Here is an 18,841-nt window from a genome sequence, read left to right on the forward strand (position 1 = left end):
TGGGTTTAAACCTGGCTGCCCCAGCAGCTCAGGGAAACCCCTTTTCTTCATGGGCATCTTTGGCCAGGCTGGTCATGACCTCCTCCTCCTCTCACCCCCACTTCTCAGCCCCGCGCACTCTGGCTTCACCACCGGCTCCTTTCTGAGGCTTTTCTCTCTAAGGACAATGTCCACTGGGCTTTTCTTGCCAATCCAGAGGCCTCGGTCTGGTCCGCCCCTTCACAGCAGGCCACACAGCCCAGGCCCTGTGACTCGGCCTCCCTCTTCCCTGGGCTGCTGCTCGGCTGGGCCTTCACTGGCCACTTTTACGCTTTCATCTCCCCAAAGTCTCTGGCCGTCTGGCTGCACCTTCCCCTCTAGGAGCTAATCTGCTTTCTGACGCCAGTAGCCAGTGATGCCGTCTGCTCAGACAGCCTCCCCGGCCTTCCAAGTCATGGCACCCTGACCCCACTTCCTGCTGGCCATGAACCCTGCCCCGGCTCAGCCTGCCTCTCCGGCTATGTCACCGGCCACCCCATGCACCCCTTCCCCCACCTCATTAGTTAACCAGTCCTATTACCGCTGCCTCCAAAATGTTCTTCCCACTCTTTCTCTGTCTCCTTCTCCTGCTAAATGAAAACTTCTTCTCCAGGAGTTCCCATTGTGGCTCAGTGGTAATGAACTTGACTAGCATCCTTGAGGATGCAGGTTTGATCCTTGGCCTTGCTCAGTGGGTTAAGGATCCTGCATTGCCATGAGCTGTGGTGTAGGTCGCAGATGCACCTTGTTGCTGTGGCTGTGGTGTAGGCCGGCAGCTATAGCTCCAATTCAACTCCTAGCCTAGGAACTTCTATATGCCACAAGTGTGGCCCTAAAAAGACCAAAAAAAAAAAAAAAAAAAAAAAAAACTTCTCCAATTAAAACTAAAAAGCAATTTTGAATTCATGTAAACTGCAGTTTAATTAAAGAAAATGCCTCAAGATTAACTACAGATAGCTAAAGACATGGAATAAAATGTAATGGTGGACCAGAAGTTGAAACGGCTGGTGAAAACACTTATTTGATTAAAAGGAAAAATTCTATTACTTGGTGCACCCCCAGGCAAGAGCTTAAGGAAAAGTGATTTCAGGACATGGATTCTCAAGCCGGCCGTACAACAGAATCACTTGGACTGTTAGACATTCAGATTCCCAGGTCCCGCTCTGCTGAGTCTGTGAGTTTGGAGTAGAGCCCAGGAAGCTGCTTTCTGATGCCAGGCTGGCATTGCTGCTGGGAGGTTATTTTCTCCCTCCCTGTTCTGGCCACCTCAGGTTTTAACATGGCTTATGCGTCTCAGTTTGCTCCAAGGGGGATGTCAGCAGACCCAGAGAAAGGCCGACAGAAAGACTCTCTAAAAGAAGCTCCATGTCCGGCATACCTGCCCCGCAGAGAGACGGTGAGTCAGCCAGATGATGCCCTGGGCCGGCAGAGGGCAGGTGGCACCTGCAGGGCGTGGAGAAGCTGGGAAAGCCCCTGTGGATAGCCGGCCTCTACCCAGCAGGGCAGGCCGCTCATCCCTGGAAACAAAGACACTTGATTTTTATTTCTGCTTAACAAGACAGGGGTGCCCCTAATTTCATGATTCTTATACATTATAGGATTGACGAACGGATCTCTATTCTAACTACTCTTAAATATTGGGCTGTACAATAATCGTCCCAGGAGATGGGTCTTGCAAAACCTCAGACCCTAGTCCCAGAGTTAGGGTTGTGCTCCAGGGATCTGCCTCCCCAGAGACGTGAATGATGGGGGGATGGTGATAGCCACACTTTGAGAAGGACGGCTCTGTGGCCCCTGCAGCTCAGAGAAGGCACACGTGGAAACTGCCTTCGAGGGCTCTTGGTCAGCAGCAGCCATGGGAAACCGTACGTCTCTTAATAAATCGAGGGTAAAGAGGAGGTAATAGAAATTGCTGGAGTTCCCTTTGTGGTTCAGTGGTTAAGGACTAGGAACCATGAGGTTGCGGGTTCCATCCCTGGCATCGCTCAGCGGGTTAAGAATCCCGCGTTGCTGTGAGCTGTGGTGTAGGTCACAGACGCAGCTCAGATCTGGCATTGCTGTGGCTGTGGTATATATAGGTGGGCGGCTGCAGCTCCGATTAGACCCCTAGCCTGGGAATTTCCATATGCGGCGGGCGCAGCCCTAGAAAAGACAAAAAAAAGAAAAGAAAAGAAATTGCTGCTCCTCAGTGCTCGTCTGTGCCTGGCCCTTTATGTGTATTGGGTTCATTCATCTCCTTAGAGGCAGGTGCCGTTATCAAGATCCCCACTTTTCAGAGGAGGAGACTGAGAGGTTAGGGGCCCATGCAGATCTCATGGCCAGTGAGTGCCCCAGGTGAGAAGCAAGCCGAGGCAGCTGGGTGCCCAGAGGCCTCACCCAACCCACCCCCGGGAGTGCCAGGAAGCCAGCTAGGCGGTCGGTCGCTGCAAAGTACTCAGAGAGGTGACGAGCGAGTGCGAGCCCGAGCTGACAGTAAAACCACCAAGGGCCGCAGCCTCACGTGATGACGCACAGCCTGGGGCGGGGCGCAGGGTCACGCACAGCGCATGCGTCTATGGTACCCGTGCTTTGCCCCAGGCTCTCCTGGATTAAGGTTGACGGTGACGCAGTGCGGAGCGTCAGATAATCGGGAGCTCTTAAACTGAACCATTGAGGTGTCCTGAGCCTGAGAGTTTCTATCGTCTTAAAAGAGGAATTTCTTGCAGAGTGGGTAGGAGGAGCCAGCAGGAAGTCCTTTTGAAAATGACAAAGCAAAGCGGGATGTCCCTTCACAACGACGGCCTAAACCGGTGTGGTGGACAACCCCACCCAAAGAGCAGGGCCCTACACGGGTCTCACCCAGGACCCGCCAGGAGCAATCGAATGAGCAAGGCTTCCCGTTCTGCCCCGCGTGCCTGTGGGACCTCCAAGAAGCTGCTGCCTTTGTCCGTCCCTGTGTCCTCCCTGGTAAAGTGGGGACGGTAATACTCTGTAAGGTGGCTGCCAGCCTTAAAAGGATGTCCGTGGCAAAGGGCTTAGCCCAGTGCCAGGACCTCAGATGGCACTTAACAAACAGTAGTTACTGTCTGATGCTAACGGTGGCGAGGAAGATGCGGACTCCCTTTACCAACGCTTCGCCTTTCTCCCAAAGACTGGCTCGCCGTGCAACTCGTGGAAGGTTTCGGAAGGTGCTCTGGCCGCATCGAGGTGTATTTTGAAGGCGCGTGGTGCACCGTGTGTGACGACCAGTGGGACGAGAGCGAAGCCCAGGTGGTGTGCCGGCAGCTGGGCTGCGGGGCGGCCGTCTCCGCCCCTGGAGAGGCCCGCTTTGGCCAGGGCTCCGGCCCCATCCTTCTGGACGAGGTGCAGTGTTCGGGGGCGGAGGCCTCCCTGGCGCAGTGCTCCCACGCCGGCTGGTTCACGCACAACTGTGAGCACAGGGAGGACGCTGGTGTCATCTGCTCAGGTAAATGTTTCGCTCTTTTTCTGAGAGTTGATTTTTCATTTTTTTCTAGTCCTTTCCTCAGTTTCCCCCGGACTCACGCGGGCACCCTGAATCTAACACTAATCTTCTTAGGCCTACCTGAGGAGCCAAAGGTAATCCTTCTAGGAAGGAATTCTGGGTTCGAAGGGAAAAGACTTAGTCCGGTTGCAGGATGGGCTGCATGATGGAGATCCCAGCGCAAAATAAAAATGTCGGTCTCTTTTCGCAGAAGTTATTTCAAGAATTTCCAAACAGCAGGGCGTTAAACCAGCACAGGGCCTTTCTGAGTGAGGGGCCCTGTGGACTGCAGACGCAGCTGGTCTCTCTGTTTGATAGCCTTATTCTGCCCCATCCCCACGTGGCTTTTTTGCACATTACTTAGCCTTTAGCACAGTGGGAGTAATAATAACAACTGTTAGATCGCTTTCCTCCTCCCCTCTCTGCACCGCTGTAAGAAAAACTACCTCTAAAGATCCACTGACCTGTCATCCTGTAGCCTGAGAAGCAGCCTACCAGGGATGCTGATCCTGGTCTTTCTGCTTTGGGAGGAAATCTACCTCCTGGAGACCAAGCAGCTGAGTCTTTGATAAAGTGACTGCAGATGATGGACAGAGTCTGGGGTTGGGAGCAAGAGGAAACTTCGGCTCTGGTGGAATTAGAGGAGACTGCTCCCCCCTCCCCAGCTCATTCCCTACAAACCTCTGGGTCCAAGAAGCTGGATCTGAGCCATCATCAGGCACCCAAGAGCCAAGCACTCATGCATTCGACAGACATTACTGCAGACGGCTTGGTGACCAGAGGTGGACCCAGCGTCCCTGTCCCGTGGGATTGACTTCCACCCTAGTCCATGTGCCAGCTTCTGTCACAAAGCAGCAGGCTCACCTCTCCTGATGATGGCGGAGACCAGGCCCTGCCCCGCTAGGACCTTCCCCACTGCAGGCAGCTCTGTCCTGAGAACAGGTTAGGGGGATGGCGGAGAGTTCGGATCCATTAAACTGTCATTCTCAAAGTCTCTCACCAGCCTGCAGGGTAAAAGGCAGCCCCCATCCCTCTGACCTCCTGCACCCTCGGGACCCACCTAGTGGTCACACCTTGGCAGACGCTTTCCAAGCCTTTCCTGTGAGTCCTTAGGAAGAGCAGAAGTCATCGTGGCTTGTCTGGGTGCTCTCGGCCCCCTGGGCTGGCGGAAAGAGGGCTCTGCTAGTGTCTTAAGCAGTGTGTCTTTGGGCAAGGACCTTGAGCAGGCTGAAATAGTCCAGTTATCAAATCATGAAAGTCTCTCACTCAGAAGAATTTAAAAGCATTTTTAAGTACATTGTGAACAGTTGTTCTCAACCAGGGGCGATTTTGTCTCCCAGGGGACATTCAGCAATGTCCGCAGACATTTTCAATTGCCACAGCTAGGGGCTGTGCCAGTATCTTATGAGTAGAAGCCAAGGATGCTACTGAACATCATATGGTGCCCAGGATAGCCCCACCACGAAGAACTTTCCAGACCCCAAGGTCGATCATGCTGAAGTTAAGAAACCCTGCTTTAGGATCAAGCATGCGCACTTGAATTTGTTCATTTTAATAGGGTCTTATTATTAATCATTGATGGTTGATAACTAATAATTGCTTTGCTAACGAAAGCAAAATTATCCACAGCTAGTCACCTCACCCTTCTCGCCTCCTTCAGGTGCCCACCCCGCCCCCCACACTCACCTACCCCAAAGCCTGGCAAGCTTCCCAGATGCAGCTGCCCAGAATTACTTAAACCAGGGCCCCCAGACCCACCTTCCCAAGTCGCTGCAACTCACACCACCCTCCTTCCATTTCCGGAAGCGCTCTTCCCTAGGGCGATGTCATGAGAAGGTCAGTGCATGTTCGTTGGGGGAGTGAGTGGTTGACTGTACGAGGAAGAGAACCATTGTCAATGGGGTAACCAGTTCCCGTGTTTCTCAAACAGATGCCCCCAAGAGCCCAGCCCGGGCTTACCTGCCCGAGCAGAACTCTCTTTGAAATACTTTTTTTTTTTTTTTTCTTTTTAGGGCTGCACCAGCAGCATATATATGTAGATTCTCAGGCCAGGGGTCAAATCGGAGCTGTAGCTGCCAGCCTACACCACAGCCACAGCAACATGGGATCTGAGCTGCCTCAGCGACCTACGCTACAGCTCACCTCAATGCCAGATCCTTAACCCACTGAGCAAGACCAGGGATCGAACCCGCAACCTCATGGATGCTAGTCAGATTCGTTTCCTCTGAGCCACAATGGGAACTCCCTCTTTGAGATCCTCGTATCTTAAAAAGTCACATGAAGTTTTGCTTCCAGTAATAATAAAGCCGTATTTGTCGTAGTTTGAATATAGTGTTTTGAACACTCCGTAGCCAGTAACACGGGTCCTTGTGGAATGCACCTGTTTAGCCTATAGGTGTCTCCAGTCCCAACCTCAGGTTGAGAAACAGAAAAACCAAGCCTAGTTGATTGTATTGAGTTATTCCTGAGTGTGAAGTTTGGGTTCAGATGTTTGTGTTTCGACAAATTTTGAAAATAGTCAAAGGTCTTTCCTTCCGAGGTTCCTTTATGGAGTAACTGTATAAAAGACCGATTCCAAGTGGAGCTGTTTTGCTGGGACTTGGCAGGGGGACAGCAGCTGACCCGCCCAGCAAGTGCAGGGCATTCCAGAGGTTTTATTATTTCTAATGGACTCAGGTTACATTCGCCTTTCTTTTCTTTCTCATAGATCATGAATTTGAAGTTTCAGGAGCTTACAGTAAGAATCTTTAGTCCGCTTTAGCTTGATTGCATTTTGGAATGATAATTTATTAAATTATATTTATATCCTCTCTCCATCGCTTTCTTTCTTTCTTTCTTTCTTTCTTTCTTTTTTTTTTTTTTGGGTCTTTTTTTTAGGGCCACACCCACGGCATTTGGAGGTTTCCAGGCTAGGGGTCTAATCGGAGCTACAGCTGCCGGCCTACACCACAGCCATAGCAATGCAGGATCCAAGCCGCATCTGCAACCTATACAACAGCTCACGGCAATGCCAGGTCTCTAACCCACTGAGCAAGGCCAGGGATCAAACCCGAAACCTCATGGTTCCTAGTTGGATTCGTTTGCTGCTGCACCACGACGGGAACTCCCCCTCCATAGTTTTCTAAAATACATCTAGGCAGTAAGAACAAAACAGCTTGGGGAGCAAATGTTTCATGCATGGTTAAAGGCCAGGAAGCTACTGCTTTTTTCTTTCCCTTATTGAGTTTGCTTTTTTTTTTTTTTTTTTTTTTTTTTTTTTTTGCTTTTTAGGGCTATACCCGAGGCATGTAGAAGTTCCCAGTCTAGGGGTCGAATCGAATCTGCAGGTGCCAGCCTACACCACTGCCACAGCAACACCAGGTCTGAGCTGCATCTATGACTTAAGCTGCAGTTCATGGCCACACCGGATCCTTCACCCACTGAGAGAGGCCAGAGATCGAACCCGAATCCTCATGGATACTAGTCGGAGTCTTAACCTGCTGAGCCACAACGGGAACTTCCCCGAAGAAAACTCTTCTATAAGCGCTTGGCCATGTTGGCTTTTTGGCAGAAGGCATGTTTGCACAAATGATCTAGTTTCAGAGAACAGCATGTGAGTGGCTCCAAGCTGCCCAAGGGTACTATCAAGTTCTCACTTGCCACTAATCAGAAAGAACCCACTGAGCAGATTGCCCGAGCCATGCCTCTCGCTTAGTGTCCTCCCCAGGGGACCGTCATCTACATGCAGTACCTGTCCCCCCAGCCAGGAACTTGGGAGGGCCGTTTTGCCCAGCAGTGACACCTCCTTTCTTTCTCTCTGCCCTTAGACCCTGAGATCCTGACACCGTTTCCTGGTGGTGAGTCGAGCTTTCCTAACTCCTCATCTGATGTGGTTTGGTAAATAGTGACAGTTGTCAGCCTCCTGTAGAGTCAGTAGAGGAATCTTGCTCATCTGTAATGGCAGCCTTGAAGGAGTTTCATGAACTTGTGGTCATTCGTAGTAAACCAGCTTCAGAAAACCCATCTGAAGACGTTATCTGGCAGTCAGAGCCAGTAGCTGAGGGCCAAACAGCGATTTAGACCTTTCTGAAAGAGGGAGCCAAATGACCACCCCCGTTGGCTGCTGCAAAGCTAAACGGCTGCCATGACAAATACTGCCCAACAGTGACAGTTTCACCTGGGGAGTTCTGTGCATTCGCCTCCCTCCTAAACGTCTGCCTTTTTCAAGGCACCGAGGAAGGCTCTGCTTCCACCCCGTCCCTCTTTGTCTACTTAACTCCACGCTCCAGGCTCAGGTCCACCATCACTTCTTCAAGGAGATATCCTGGGACCCTCACCCAAACCATCATGCCCCTCTCCCTGTTGGCTTCTTAGCGCTTGGCAGAGTTGTAAGTTGACACTTCATGTTGGCCTAATATGACGGCCTCTGCCTTTCCTCAAACTAGACTCTAAATTCTGTTCCAGGCAAGACCGGATCAGTCCTGTGAACCGGTCTCCGCAGAGCTCTCTGCCGGGACGCAGCCTGTGTTCAGTAAATACCCGACGAGTAGCTAGACAGATGGGCTCATGCAGAATGTGTTCCTCCCGCTAACACACAGTATTTTTGTTTTTCTGCAAGACTGGCCGCAGTTGCAGCTGGTGAACGGGTCAGGCAGATGTTCTGGGCGTGTGGAAGTCTTCTACCACCGCCAGTGGGGCAGGGTCTGTGATGACCACTGGGACATGAAGGACGCCCAGGTGGTGTGCCGGCAGCTGAGCTGCGGGCGCGCCCTCGAGGCCCCCGGGGAGGCCCACTTTGGGGACGGGGAAGGCGAGTTTCTGCTGGATGACGTGGACTGCACGGGCGGAGAGCGTTTTCTGGGCCAGTGTCCTCACGCCGACTGGTCCCTCCATAACTGCGGTCCTGGAGAAGACGCCAGTGTCATCTGCTCAGGTAAGGGTCCCCTCTGCCTCCGAGGCTGCACATCACGTCATCCAGATGGCATCGCTATGAATCGCACTAACAGCGCTTGCCCCTGTGTGCATGGAATCGTTGACCGTCTCTGACCAGTTGCATGAGCCCGAAGTCAAGAGACATTTGTAATCTGAGAGCTGCAACTAGAGTGCTGGAGTTTTCTAGCGACAGAATGTCGACATGGATTTTATACAGAGAAAAATAATCAAGACATTGGTGTTTCCATTACAAGATCTAGATTTCACCGTGACAGGTGAACAGACACCACCGGTCAGCAGCGGCGTTAGGTACTCCCTGGGCGTGTTCTTTTCTATGGGACACTGTGGGGAACTAAGAAGGTTGCTCCCACTAAGACGTTTGCAGTTTAATGAAGATGAAGAAACCAGGAGTTTAGACATGAGAGTGGCGCTGAGTTTTGTCCTGTTCACTGTCAGTCCGGGCCACGTATCGCGCATCACAAATCTTTGCCCCGTTAGTAATGACCGTGAGTTTCTCAACCTCAGCACTATTGATGTTTGGGGCCACACAGTTCCTGGTGGTGGGGGCTGCCCTGCAAACTGTAGGCGGTTTATCAATATTCCTAAACAGTGTCACTGGTCACTTTGAAATCTAGTCCTTTGTCCTTGTAATGGAAATACCAATGTCCTGACTGTTTTTCTCTGTATAAAATCCTTGTCAACATCCTGTCGCTAAACACCAAGCACCCCCCTCCCCTGCCACCACCTGCTGTAACAACCAAAAGTGCCTTCAGACATTGTCAGAGGTCCCTGGGGTCGGGGGAGGGGAAATTGTCACTGATTAAGAACTGCTGGTCTAGACATACAAATGAATTTCCACCAAATGCGTGGCTAATACTTATCATACGACCAACGCTAAAGACAGATGTGCGTGCCCCTTGGGAAATAAGTGATGTTGTGAGTCTTAGAGCAGTGATCTGGATTATTGCTAAAAATCCCAGTTGTATTCATCTAGAAAGACTGTATCTGCATGACAATTAATAAGTTTTTAAAGTCCATTCAGACTGCTCAACTAGAGTGTGCATTGTGGGTGTTTTGGTTTGTTAGCATTTTATTTTCATTTCTCTTTGTTCCCTTTTGATTTGCCTCTTGTTTTGTGAGTTGGGTTGTTGGGTTAGAATTTGATAAAAGCAGTGTATTCTGTAGACCCACTGGGCTCCACCTGCTCCATGTGTGCCGAGGGCTCGCCTCCTCTCTGGAGCCGTTACTCTAGAGTCCGCAGAGTGGAATCGCACAGCCACTCCTGGGTGGGATGAGTGTTAATAGACACGGTTCACTAATACACGTGTAGACGTTGGATGGTTCACTGAAGTCATCTGCACTAAGGCAGGGAGAGTCGACATTTTTATTCCTGAGACTCATATTCTTTCATTTTAAAATTCATCTTCAGGGAGTTCCTGCCATGGCTCAGTGGTTAACGAATCTGACCAGGAACCATGAGTTTGCAGGTTCGATCCCTGGCCTTGCTCAGTGGGTTAAGGATCTGGCGTTGCTGTGAGCTGTGGTGTAGGTTGCAGACGTGGCTCGGATCCCGCGTTGCTGAGGCTCTGGCATAGGCCGGTGGCTACAGCTCCGATTCGACCCCTAGCCTGGGAACCTCCATATGCCGCGGGAGCGGCCCTAGAAAAGGCAAAGAGACCAAAAAAAAAAAAAAAAAAAAAATCGTCTTGAATTGAAGCATCTCTAGTAACAAGGGCCCTTTTCTAAAATCTTTTCTTTCCCCACTGTTAACAGGGGTTGGGTATTTTAAGCCTGCGTGGGGGAAATCCATGCTTTTGTTTCATCCACCTAACATTTTCCATTCCATGAGCTACCTGGGCAGTTACTAGGTACATCGTAAAGGGGGTGGAATAAATAGTAGGAGGGAGCAGATTGTCATATTTTGACAATCACTTATTGCCACTTCCACATTCCTGAGCCATAAAGATGATCCCACTGTTAAGTTGAAAATGCCGTTGAGCCACTTTCTTCCCTCCACAAGAATTAGCTTTATTTTTGTTTCAATCATGAGGGTTTTAAGTTATTCTCTAGTCTTGGTATTTTCATTTTTCCAGCAGAGTTGCTATTAAAAGCTTTATTGCTATCACCCTATTAAGGGAAAATCTTGGTAAATTATCCGTACAGCTTATGCAAGTGTTCAGCCTGTATTGTTTGGCACTCTGTGGGCTCAGAATGAATGTTTTATATCCTCACAGCCGCTGAAGTCTCCGCCTCTCTCTCTGAAAAGAATGCTGAGGAGTCACTGCCCTTGCCCCAAGGTAGGAAGTATTGTCATGGTGAATTTGCAGTATTAGGCCTTAGTTGATGCACATTTTCCTTTTGGTTTAAAACTAAACATTTTGCAGTTGGAATTGCTAAGCCCGATTTGGAGGGAAGAATATATTACATATGTTGTACACGAGTCATCAGGTTATTGGTGTACCAGGAAATTAGTGAGTCCTGCAACTAGCAAACCCAGTGGGAACGTGTTTAAGACAGGCGTGCATCACCCCCGGTGCGCTTTGTGATGAGGGAAGGATGCAGGTTTAGCAGCCGCAGGTCCGAGTTCCACGCTGCCATTTGTTTAGTTTGACCTCAGGCAAGCCACGTGCTCCCTTTTTCAAAAAGGGGATAAAAACACCTACTTCAGGGAGTTCCCCTCGTGGCTGACTAGTATCCATAAGGACACAGGTTTGATCCCGGCCCTCGCTCGGTGGGTTAAGGATCTGGCATTACCGTGAGCTGTGGTGTAGGTCGCAGACACAACTCAGATCTGGCGTTGCCTTGGCTGTGGTGTAGCCGGCAGTTGCAGCTCTGATTTGACCTCTAGCCTGGGAACTTCCATCTGCTGCAGGTGTGGATATAAAAAGCAAAATAAAACAAAAAACACCACCTACTTCAGAGTGCTTTGTTTGGGTTAAATGAGATGTCTGTGGAATCACAAGAGCAGATTTTATTGTGTGTCAGTGGTACTCGAGGCACTGGTCTCAGACCTTTACCTGCAGAGTTATTAGTTATGTAATTCTCTCACCCAGTCCCAGGGCTGACCGGCCCGCTGTCAGTGGGTGAGCATTCTGTAACACCAGTATCACAGGTTAAAGCTCTTATCCCAAGAGTTTCTTCAGGAGTTCCCACTGCGGTGCAGTGGGTTAAGGATCTGGCGTTGTCTCTGGGGCAGTGTGGGTTCAATCCCCGGCCCAGCACAGTGGGTTCAGGATCCACCATTGCCACAGCTGTGGCGTAGGTCACCCGTGCGGCTGGGATTTTCAGTCGGGAAATTCCATATGCCGGGCGTGTGGCCGAATAAGGAAAAAAAAGCTTCTTCAAATCAGTCAAATCAGCAAATACTTCTGTGAGCCTGTTATGTCCAAGGGACAGTGTTTTACCAGGAGTTCACTGTACCTCACAGTTCCTATTTTTGACCCGTCATATTCTAGACTTACTAAAAATCAGTACATAGGGGAGGTAAAAATGATTCCATTTAATTGAATACGAAATCTTTCAATTTATTTGTACCCATTAGGTGATGGAAATTCAGCAACCACATTGTCAGGAAAGAGAATATGTTTGAGGAGTTCCCGTCGTGGCGCAGTGGTTAACGAATCCGACTAAGAACCATGAGGTTGCGGATTCGATCCCTGGCCTTGCTCAGTGGGTTAACAATCCGGCCGGCGCTACCGTGAGCTGTGGTGTAGGTTGCAGACTCAGCTCGGATCCAGCGTTTCTGTGGTTCTGACTGGACCCCTAGCCTGGGAACCTCCATATGCCGAGGAAGCGGCCCAAGAAATAGCAAAAAGACAAAAAAAAAAAAAAAGAAAAAGAAAAAGAGAGAGAGAATATGTTTGAGCTGTCATGTCTGGATCATTTCTGATTACTGGTCCAGGTACAGGAGAGAAATGCAGGAGGGGATTGCTGTTGCATTATTTTGCGATAGCCTGCCTCTTACAGTGGTGTTTGTGTGGAGTGACTTCTGGGGTGTTGCCCCAATTAATTCACTAACTTCTAAAAAAAAAAGCAAGCCAGCAATGCCATTGTTTTGAAAAAATATTGGGAACTATTTTGAACATAAGGTCTTATAATTGTTTTTAAGCTTCATCTTGGTGGTTGCTCTGAGAGTATTCAAAATCTCTCCGGCTTTTAGTTATTTATCTTTTCTTTTTTAGGGCGGCACCTGCAGCATATGGAAGTTCCCAGACTAGGGGTCGAATCGGAGCTGCAGCTGCCAGCCGACACCACAGCCACAGCAACACCGGACCCTTTGACCCGCTGAGGCTGGGGATCGCACCCGCATCCTCGTGGATGCTAGCCGGATTCACTTCCGCTTCACCACCGTGGGAACTCCTTCTCAGGTTTCTCAGTGATGTTTCAGATTTTCTTTGGAGGAGGTGTCATTTGACCACATGTAATATTTGCTTATTGTTTGGGTTTCCTATTGCTGTTCGAACAGATTGCCATAAACTGAGTGGCTTACCCGACACAGATTTATTATCCCCAGTTGCAGAAGTGAGGAAATAGGTCTCACTGAGCTAAAACCCAGGGGTCAGCCAGGCTGCGTTCCTTCGGGAGGCTCTAGACGAGAATCCACTTCCTGCCTTCAGCAGCTTCTGGGGGGTGCCTGCGTTCTCTGGCTCCTCCCTCTGTCTTCACAGCCAGCAGCATGGTGTCTTCAGGTTCCTTTCTCACTCTCTTCTTCCTCCTTCTGTTTCCACCTTTTATGATTATGATTCCACCTGTGATTGGGGGGCAGGTGGGGGGACTTGGGGGTGTGGGTTGGCATATGCACACGGCGGTATATGGAATGATTGGCTACCCGGGACCTGCTGTAGGGCACTGGGAATTCTGCCCATTATGCTGTGATAGTCTGTGTGGGAAAGAATCTGAAAGAGAATGGATGTGTGTACATGCATAACTGAACCACTTTCTGGTACAGCAGGGGTGATCACAACCTCGCCAATCCACTGTACTTCCGTAAAACTTTGAAAAATATATCGAAATTAAAACAAACAAATAAACAAAACCACTTGTGATTGCATTGGGCCCACGGATAACCCAGGATCACGTCTCTGTCTTTAGGGAGCTGATGAGCAGCCTTTTCTCAGGCCACACCCATGGCATATGGAGGCTCCCGGGCTAGGGGTCTATTCAGAGCTGTAGCCACTGACCTATGCCGCAGCCACAGCAACCCCAGATCTGAGCCGCATCTGCAACCCACACCACAGCTCACGGCAACACTGAATCCTTAAGCCACTGAGCAAGGCCAGGGATCGAACCCGCAACCTTGTGGTTCCTAGTTGGATTCATTAACCACTGAGCCACAAAGGGAACTCCCCATCAGTAGACTTAATCCCCCTTTGCCACGTAATGTAGCGTCTTCACAGGTGCTGGGATTAGGGCGTGAACGTCTTTGAGGGGACAGTATTCTGCCTGTCACACTTACTTATTAAATACGATTCTGTACATGCTACTGCTCAGTTGCTCATAAATGGACCCATCACTCAGGGCATACAGTGAAATATGGTGACCCGAACAGCACGCAGAGACCAGTAAGGTGTGACAGAAGAGGGCAGACATGTACCCACATCAGTAGGAAGAGGTAGACAGTGGTTGTCCACCCACTGGACGTGTCCTCTTCCGTGTTCCAGTGGATGGTGTGAGTTGTTTCCGTGTTGGGATACAGCGTGGAGGCAGAGCTCGGGATAGAGTGGAGCCAGGGAGATGCTTCAAGCTGGAGCAGCACCTGCAGTGAGAGGCAGGCTAAGGAGTGAAATAAACCACATGAGTGACTGAAAGTCCCAGGGGTCCTGACGCTCCAGACACCAAGCCACGTCTCAGGAAGACTATGAAGACCCCAAACCCATAGTTCTTGTCAAAAAACCAGCACGCACCTGCATGCGGACATCGAGTCCAGGAAAGAAGATGGGGGTGATCGAGTCCAACAGGACTGAGGATCAGTGACTAAGAGGTCCTCTAGCATTTTGGTCACTTATGTACCAGTCACTTCCGAGTCGAGGCAAAATTACATCTTGTGAAATCTCAGGGAGCCCCTAGCCGGCCACACCTGGCCCCAGTCCCCGTGAGCCGTGACCTACGGTCAACAGGTGTTTCTTTGTTACAGTTCTGCCTGCTGCCACCTCAGCTCCGCTGACACCTGTGACTGCAGCTCATTCACCACCATCAGGTGGGACTGCCCCCTCCACCCCTCCACCTCCCTCCGCAATTACTCGATCTGTCGTCGCGCCTACACTGCGCCGTGACAATCGCCAGTGGTTCTTCTGCCCTCTCTGGACACCTCTAATGTTCCATCTGACAGTGGACAGGAAGGAGGGAGCAAGAGACTCCTGAGCGGGTCTGGATTTCATGCTGTCCAGCTTCACGTTCTGTTTGATTCGCTATCATTTTACTGTCAAAGAACATCACACCCCAAGATTTCTCATTTCCCACGTTTTCGCAAATGCAACGAGCAGGAGGAAGAGAGGCAGGATTGTGGCTGTGTCTTTGTGTGCTGCTGCGTGTGTGCTTGAGAAAGAGAGGAGGGGGCGTCCCGAAGACTCACCTCACATCCTTTGACTCTAAGAAATAAGAGTGTCTGGGAAGTGCCCAGCCTGGAAAGAGGTCCTTGCTTTCCTGATTGGGGACACCTCGTCCTAGCCACTGTGAGCAGTAGTCCGCGTTCCAGGTCATCTTATCTTATCAGGCTGGCCAGTGCCACCTTCACTCCTCCATCATCTGTGACGGCTGACATTTCAGCCACACTGTATTTTTTCATATTCTGACAAAGCCAGTGCCGATCTGCAGTGAGGCCCGGGGCCCGTGCGGCTCAGGTGCGCCCTGGATCTTTCAAAGCCTTGGTGCTGTGGAAAGAATTTAAAACTGCTTCATGAACCTTTTTTATATTGATGACACGCCGAAATGAAAATATTTTGAACATACTGGATGAAATGAGATATCCTACTGAAATTAATTTCATCGGTGTCTTTTCACTTTTGAAAATGTGGCTACCGGGAAAGTTTAAACTGCCCCCGTGACTCCTGCTCTACTTCTGTGGGGCTGCATTGCCTTCCTGCACGGTGGTCCCTGTGCTGACTGCCCCGTGTGGGTTTTCTTATCTAACCCCCCGGCTGGATGGGGAAACTCCTATAATCCCCGTTTTCTGAGGGAGGAAACTCCTACTCAAAGAGGTTAACTCTTGTCCCCAAGGTCAATGGCATGTCAACACAGCCAGTGTGGCTGCAGAGCCCTAGGGCTTAGTCTCTAAACTATTTTCTCTGTCTAAATGGCAATAAAATCCTGTTAACTGCTGAAATCACTGACCAGGCACGTGACCCACTCAAAAACTCTGAGGATCCATCTACAGCAAGGGAAGCTAAGGGTGAAAAGATGGGCTGATCTCTGAACGAGGCTGCACATATTTTCTCCCTCTGCACTCAGTCCTCCCAAACCCCACATGTCTGTTGTCTACAGGGCACCCCTTAAAGCACCAGCCTCGGGCCCCAGAACGCCTCGTCCCAGCCTCCCCTCCCCAGGCTGGGACAGAAGTTCCCACTTCTACGCCCACAGCTCTTCACCAGCTCTCACTTTATTTATGTATTTATTTATTGTCTTCTCTATGGCTGCACTCATGGCATATGGAGGTTCCCAGGCTAGGGGTGTAATCAGAGCTGTAGTCGCCGGCCTATGCCACAGCCACAGCAACGCAGGATCCAAGCTGCGTCTGCGACCTACACCACAGCTCACGGCAACGCCGGATCCTTCACCCACTGAGCAAGGCCAGGGATCAAACCCTCAACCTCATGGTTCCTATTCGGATTCGCTAACCACAGAGCCACAACGGCAACTCCTATCAGCTCTCACTTTAGTTCTTACTCCTTCCTGGATGGTTTTGTGTGTGTGTGTGTGTGTGTGTGTGTGTGTTGGCTTGTTTCTCCCATGACATCGTTAGCTTCTCAGAGCAGAATCCTTATCTTCCTCGTCTCTGACATTGTCCCCAGCTACACACACACACCCACACACGGTCTCGAGAACAGTGTCTGCTGTCTGGTGAGCATTCAGTGTTCTTTAGATCAGAGAATAACTAAAGCTTGGATGAAATAATGAACACAACTCCGCTGACCCACCAGCAGATTTGCGTCCACTTCCAAAGCATCCCAAAGGAGCGAGTGAAGGCGTTAAATTCTTAGTTCTCTGTCTAAGTGACAAAGGACGCCTCTGTAGCCTGAATGGCATGTCCCGTGCACGGAATGGGACAGTGCACAGAGCCAGCTGCTGGCCTGTGCGGTTTGGGGCCCTTCTCTTCTGCGTCCAAGCTGTGTGACCTTCACCGGGTTTCTTTACCTCTCTGTGCTTCCGTTTCCTCATCTGAAAACTGGGGATGATAACTATATATTTCAAGGGGCTGTCATGCCAGTTAAATCAGCGAGCTGGTGTAAAGCACTCAGCAGAGAGCCTGGCTCACAATCATGCGCCACGAGGGTGGGTGGCCGTGCCTTGAGCCACGTCCTGGAACAGCGCTGTTCAAGGGAGGTGGGATTCTGCTCCACGGCTGCTGAGCTGGTTGGAGAGGGTGCAGTGCTCCTGCTCTTTGCTAATAGCCGCATTCCTCCCCCAGTCCCTGGCAGTCTCCACCTTGCATTCTGTGTCTGTGGATATACCTGTTCTGGGTATTTCCTATAAGCCGCATCATACAGTGTCTGTGGCCTTTTGTGTCTTTTGTCTGTGGCATGAGGTCTTCAAGGCTGTTTTCAATGTTAAAAGTAAAATGCTCTAAGTCGAGTGAGCTTGTATTCAGCAAATTGAATTCTTCTCCTGAACAGGTGGAAAAAAATCCTTCTCTTTCCATTCAGTGTTAAATACGGAGTCATTTCCCTTGTATTGTTGCCTTCCCAACAGCTCTCTAACCTCCCACCATCCCAGAAGAGGTTAACCATCCGATCACATCATCAGGTGGGCCCATGAGCCATGAGTTAAAACAAGGAGAAGTGGATGTGATGCATTGTATGAGCCACTTTCCCCATTTTAAGCCCATAGGAAGGATGGGGAAACTCACTACCAAGGGATCTGGGGACGATGTGATGCCCAATGTCACCTTCAGAACCAGGTTTTAAGCTCCAGAGGACAAGGGTTTTATCTGCCTTTCTCATCACTGTATCTCTAGCACTTATCACCATGCTCGGCACATTATAGGCCCCCAGGGAACGTTTATTGAAACAGTAAATGACTGTGGACAGGCTGTCTGATCCCTGTTGGGGAAACTTGGGTCTTGGTTCAGGGCAGGCTCCCCAGACCGAGCAGAGTGAAGGCAAATCCTCCTGCTCAGGAGACACTCAAGGTGTCGCTCTGGGAAACGCCAGTAGCCCCTCTTGGTACTAATATCCCTCCACAGAAAGAAGCATTAGGGTTTCATGTGGGAGCAAACTAATGAAGCCAATTTTAACCAATTTTATTTTTCAGAATCAGCAGAGAAGGAAAAGTCACCAACTACCCTATCAGGTATGGCAATGACTTCATCATGAGTCCTGTAAATAGACAGCCTTAGCCTCCAGACGGCACATGGGAGGTCCTGTCACTGGGTTATCCTCTGCAGGCTCATCCAAGAGAACCAGGCTGTGTGTGGATACTATGGTTTTTAAAACTTTTGTCCCTGCAAAACCTGGAGCTGATGGAGGGGTCAAAGGGGGCAAGGCATTTGAGGGCAGCACGATCACACTTAGGAGTTTTGTTTGGTTTTTGTTTGTTTTTTTAGGGCCACACCCATGGCATACGGAAGTTCCCGGGCTAGGGGTTGAATCAGAGCTCTAGCTGCCAGCCTACGCCACAGCCACAGCAACACCGGATCCTTAACTCACTGAGCGAGGCCAGGCATCGAACCTGTGTCTTCATGGATGCTAGTCAGATTCATTTCCACGGCGCCTCAACGGGAACTTCACACTTAGAAGTTTTCTATCAGCATCCTGAACTTGACACTGCACTAGCAACCAGGTGGTTCGTCATGAGTTTGTAGCCAGTCCTGACGTTCTGGGAAGGTGTGGCATAGCTGGTGGCTCTTCGCCAGCTGCCTCTCAAGTCCTCTTCTGAAGTGCCCTTGTGTCTGTCTCGGAAGAAGTTTCCACCCTAATCACCGTCTCTCTATTGTTCTAGCTCTACCTGTGGCCAACTCACCATCTTCAAGTCACAGAGCCAGGATCCCAGGGCCCAGCCCATCAGGTCAGAAACCTTCCTGGCAGGAAGTGTCATGGCTCTCGTGAACCCCTGGGGAGATTCTCACAGCGCAGAAGGACCCTGGGGAGCTGCGCAGTTGGGGCCTCTGGGGTGCTGGGGAAAGACCATGGTGAGAGGGAATGGGGTCCCTGCCCCCAGGCCTGGGGCAGAACAGCTGGGCCTCCCAGAGGCTTTGAAACCTGATCACCTGATCAGGCT

The 18,841-nt window shown here is 50.4% G+C and overlaps 1 protein-coding gene across 1 annotated transcript in view; it reads left to right on the forward strand.

Annotated features, from left to right (window-relative positions):
• Positions 2,779 to 18,841, forward strand: part of LOC100519221 (deleted in malignant brain tumors 1 protein) — an 89,034-nt gene continuing 72,971 nt past the window's right edge. Inside the window, 4 exon segments of the mRNA XM_021073717.1 lie at positions 2,779 to 2,807; positions 3,108 to 3,463; positions 7,306 to 7,335; positions 8,097 to 8,411. Coding sequence (XP_020929376.1) covers positions 2,779 to 2,807; positions 3,108 to 3,463; positions 7,306 to 7,335; positions 8,097 to 8,411 — 730 coding nt within the window.

This window comes from Sus scrofa, chromosome 14 (assembly GCF_000003025.6).
Source record: "Sus scrofa isolate TJ Tabasco breed Duroc chromosome 14, Sscrofa11.1, whole genome shotgun sequence".
NCBI classification, from domain to species: Eukaryota; Metazoa; Chordata; class Mammalia; order Artiodactyla; family Suidae; genus Sus; species Sus scrofa.